Raw genomic sequence first — 5,017 nt, forward strand, 5'->3', positions numbered from 1 at the left:
GTAACTTGGCTCATCCTAACAATTATGAGTAGGGGGCAGAATTACCACCCGCTCATTTCAGAAGTAAGGAAACTGAGGCATAGGAAAGTTAGATGAGTTGTTGGAGGTGTCACATGGGTGGTAGACACAGAGCTGGGATCAGGTCTTGCAGATTAGTTCCAGAGTTGGTGCCTTTCCAGCTTTCCCAGTGTTAAGCGAGGCAGTGATGGGTATGGGATTGAGGGGCTGTTTGTCTGGGGCTGTGTGGGTTACAGGGTCCCTTGGTCTCCACGCATTCTCCCTCCCTTTCCGGCTTGTGCATGGATACCCCTGCAGTTGATTGACAATACTCATTTACAGCTCACGTCCACTCTCTGAGGCAGGCGGCTTCTTTACAGATGGGGACATTGGAACTCCACATGGTGAAGCAGCCTGTGTGAAATCTTGGAGCTAGAGAGTGGCAGGACACAGTTCAAGCCCCGTCTATGGGACTTCAGAGCCAGGACACTTAGCCCGCGCTTCCCACAGCCTGCTGGCTTTTGTCCCCTCCTCTCCCTTCTCCTGAGCGGTGTGGCACTAGTACCCATCAGGGCTGCCTTGACACCTTCTGGAGGGGTCTAGGATGGCTTCCTCCCATTCATGAGGTGCTTTACTGTCTGCGGGGAACAGAGCACATTTGCAGATGTCTCCCCTGCTCTCCAAAGACCACACACAATGCTTTCAGGGACTCCATGCTTACTATGTACCATACTGCTTTACATATTGCATAGGTGGTGTCATTTGAACATCATAGTAATCCTAAAGAGTGAGCATTAGTATTAACGGATCAAGACACTGAGGCCCAGAGAGCTTCTATAATTTGCCTGAGGTCACATAGCTCTAAATGGTAGGAACTCAGACTGTTAGGATGAGTGGTGCTCATCAGAGGAGGTGAAGGGTGGCCTCAAAGAGTGCCCGGGCAGTAGGAGGGGCACTCCTGACCCTGCCTGCTCAGCTTAGGATGGCTAGTGTCCCTCTAAAATTCTTCCCATGGTTGGTGTGCTCTGTGCACATCACACCAGACCTTTCCCATCCCTCCCACCCCATTCTGGGACTCTTCATGCCTGGTGCTCCTTCCTAGTCCCAGAGCCTGCTCTCAGTGATCCCTTTTCATACTCTGCCTCAATGAGTTTCCAGAGCAGAGACATGCAGGACAAAAGAGAAATGCAGGCAGGACATGCCTCATCAGAGAGGCAAGCTTAGCTCAGCCATGTATAAACAGTCAGATCCGGCACACACGCAGACACACACCCAGACAACCAGACACCCAGACACCCACCCCACTGTGCAGGCTCTGTGCTCTTGTCATCCCCTAACCTACCTCCTGCCTGTTGGTCCTTCTAGTTCTGACAATGCCCAGACTCCCTTTTTGACTGCACATTCCCATGTGTTGTCATTAACTGGTGTTTGCCTCAGAACAGCCCATGTTGGTTTGCACCATGATGAGAGCATGCACTGGGTCTGCCCGCCGTGCATCCTCCCACCATGTGTCTGCCAGTGTGCCACTGTGATTACCGGCCGCTCAGGCCAAGGAGGTGAGGGGTGGTGCTTCCTCGCTCCCCACGCTTTCCCTCTTGGTTGTGGAAACGTGGCTGTCCTGGCATCTTTGTTGTGCCGTGACTGCCTCATACACACATCCCATCTCTTCACAGTATCTCAGGCCCTGCTACGCCACCGGCCTCCCTTTATTTTATTCCCTTTAAGGAAAATCACTCCAATAATGATAGGAAGATGAGAGCTGTTCTTGACCAAGTAGGGGGTTCGCCCGTGACATTGAAGGAAAACTCTGAATGCCCCCATGGAGCCTCCCATCCCTCCTACGTGGCATGGTGGCCCCCGAAGGAGTGAGAGCTAGGAGGGGCGGCTCAGGCAGGGCGGGCAGCGGGCGTACCATCTGTGGCCGTCCTTTGTGCTGGCAGCCGAGCAGTCCCTCCATCTCTGCGATCCAGTGCCTCGTGCTTGGCGTACTAATGAGTTTCCAGATGCCCAGTGCCCCCCGCACAAGAAGCAGTAACTAGGGGCCTGGGAGAAGAATGGAGCAATCTGGAAATTCATTCGTTTGTTCCAGCCTGTCTGAATAGGCTGTTTCCCCCTCCAGCTGCTGCAGATGTGTGCTGGGCACCCGCTCTAGGGGCTTTTTGCCATGGTTTCTGGGCAAACACATGCCAGGCTGGGGGCTTCTACTCTCTAGTACCCTCCTTGCTGTGCAGGGTGGCAGGTGAGCCCCACAAGAGAGCGACAAGATACGTCTTTTGAGAAACAGGTGCCCTTTTGGGAGAGAGCACAGGCTGGATTTTGGCCCCCACATGCTTCTTTGGTCAGGCGTCTTTGCACACCACACAAGCTGAACAGGGGCCAGCAACCCCAGTGGGACCCCTCGCCACCCCACCCCATTTCGTGCAAGAACCACTGACCTTCCCTTGCCCTTGGGCCCCCAGCTCGCCCCTGGGAATGTGTGCACCTCCCTTCTGGCCAGCTCACAGCAGAACTAGATGGACGGGGTTCTTCTGCTCATCCTAAAAGCTGCCTCTTGGCCCCTGCCCACTCAGTGAGGGGCAGGAAAAGACCCAAGTTGCTGGGCCCCACTTGCTTCCTACTCCTGAAAGAGCTTGCCTGGGCAGGGGTAGAGCCTGGCAGAGCCTCAAAGGGTCCCTAGCCCTGCCTCTCAGAACCTTGGGCTGACAGGGAACCCTGTCCAGGATCTGAGTGGTTTGAAGTGGCAGCCCTGCCCAGCCACTCTGGGGCATTGTGTATATGGGCGTCTTCCCTAGTGCTGGCTAAATGAGGCCTGAAGGGTTCCTCTTAGAATTGGGGGGCTAGGACTATGCCACTTGGCTTTTGCCTTCTGCCACTTGGCTTTTGCCTTTCATCTTCTCAACATTCTGGTCCAGCCTTGGGCTGCACCAACACGGCATGGGGCAGGGGCACCATCTGTGTCTCTACTCATCACTGGCTGTGTTACTGTGAGTGAGTGACAACACCTGCCTGAGCCTCAGTCTGCTCATCTGTAGAGTGAGGATAATAGCTGATGTCCTGGATCATACCGAGCAGATCCTAGGAAAGGATGCAGAAGCATCTTGCACTGCTTCCAGATGGAAGACCCTGGAAATGAGGGAGTGGGCTGTGCATCTGGCCAAGAGGCTGAGCAATTCTAGGTTCAAAAGGCTCCTCCTGACCACCTGACCAGGTTGGCTACTTTCAGAACTCTCAGATCAGCCTGGATGAAGTACTCGTGGCAGGACTGGGGCATTGGCTAGGGTGCGGTCACCCCTTTTTGCTTCTGCATAGTCTCAGCAGTTCCCCCATCTGCCCCTCACCACAGCCCTGGGAGGAAGGCAGGGCAAGAGTCATTACTCCTCTTCCCCTGCAAGCAAACCGAGGCCCAGAGAGGGTCTGTGAGCTCCTTAGGGTCACACAGCCTTCCGGACTCTGCACTCCCTCCACAATTTCACTCCCCGATGCACTCCCTGGAAGGACTGGCCAGGGTGTGTTTGACCTCTGGTGGCCACACTGGAATAGTGAAGGACAAAAGAAAGTTGTACTTTTTCCTAGCACCCAAATAATTCTAGCTGCTTTTCTCTTGGTTTTGAAGGCCTCGCCAAGCCTGGATATGGAGGGTTCTCATGTGCCTCTGGTGCTTCCGGGGACTCTAACTTGGGCCTCACCCCGCCCCTGAGCCACCCTCTGCCCTGGAAATCCTTTGTCCTCCCTAACCTTCTGCCCAGCAGTGCAGCAGACCAGAAGGTGTGTGCGCACATGCTCTGCAGGGCCCTTTGTGGGGAGGAGTTTCAGGGAGAACCTGCAGGCACTCCTGGGATTGTCAACAGGCACCAGGAAGGCTCCGGATTTTGTTTAAACCTTGTGTTTTGGCCCCACCCATGGGGAGAAGTCACATTGAGCTGCTTGTCTAGAATCCAGGGGGCGGGCTTCACTGAGAAGTCTGGGGGCAGCCAGTAGTTCGTAAACTTGGGCCACACAAGGTCTTCGTTTGGCTCCGTCTGGCTCTTCCTTGAGCATCATCTCTGCTGTCCCCTACGTCATCTTGACTCTCCTCTTTGCCGTTAAAATCACGCTCCTCTGATCTACAGCAACGGAAGCTTTTTAGTCCTCCTTCGGGGGTGTTAGTTCTACTCGACAAGTAAGAGCACTGAGGCCTCCTGAGCAGGCTTAGTGACTCTCCTGGTGTCACACAAAGGTGAGACCAAAGCCAGTGTCGACAAGAACCACTCTGGGAGGCTGAGATGGGGGTGGGAGTGTCAGGGTGTGGTGGCCGAGGTGCCCACTGACCATCCTGTCCTTCCTTGCAGCCCTGCTGTCCTCCTGGTGCGAGGAGCTCGGCCGCCTGCTGCTGCTCCGACATCAGAAAAGCCGCCAGAGCGACCCCCCCGGGAAACTCCCCATGCAGCCCCCCCTCAACTCCATGAGCTCCATGAAACCCACTCTGTCACACAGGTGAGTGGGTGCATGCCCCCAGGGCTGGGCGGGGGGCTTCTTGGGTGTGTGCTGGGCAGCCACCCCTCAGGCTCCAGATCTTGGAAACGGCCTCTGAGCACCTGTGGGATGTTGTGTTTTCTAAAATGCCGTTGTTGTTTGAGTCCCCTGGTGTGCGTGCTGTTTCTTCCCCATCAAAACAGAGGTTGAAAGCGCTGGTCTTACCCAGCCTGACCGCTTTGTCCCTTCGGGGGCGGGGGCGGGCCGCCCCTTCTTTGGATTCCAGACTTCTGGTGGAAGGTTAGCAGTCCTGAACCCAGTGTTTTCCCGCTTTTCTGAGCAGGGTCTCGGGCAAACTCAGAGATACTTAGGGCTGGAAGGGGCCCAGGAAGGACACAAGGCTGCTGGTCCCACCCCCAGATGGGGACAGAGCCAGCCCAGGCCAACCAGGCAGGAGCCATATGAGGCTAGGCTGGTCAACACTGGGCCAGCCTTGCCAGAAGCCTCCAGGTGCTGAGAAACTGGCCAGTCCACCCTGCACCAGCCTCAGGAGGAGCACGTGGTCAGG

At 55.6% G+C, this 5,017-nt stretch overlaps 1 protein-coding gene across 1 annotated transcript in view; it reads left to right on the plus strand.

The window, feature by feature from the left end:
• ZMIZ1 (zinc finger MIZ-type containing 1) overlaps positions 1-5,017 on the plus strand; it is a 248,191-nt gene that overhangs the window by 207,313 nt on the left and 35,861 nt on the right. Inside the window, exon 8 of the mRNA XM_023527991.1 lies at positions 4,326-4,470. Coding sequence (XP_023383759.1) covers positions 4,326-4,470 — 145 coding nt within the window. The remainder of the gene's footprint in view (positions 1-4,325; positions 4,471-5,017) is intronic.

The sequence above is a fragment of the Pteropus vampyrus genome, unplaced genomic scaffold (assembly GCF_000151845.1).
Source record: "Pteropus vampyrus isolate Shadow unplaced genomic scaffold, Pvam_2.0 Scaffold20, whole genome shotgun sequence".
Classification (NCBI taxonomy): domain Eukaryota; kingdom Metazoa; phylum Chordata; class Mammalia; order Chiroptera; family Pteropodidae; genus Pteropus; species Pteropus vampyrus.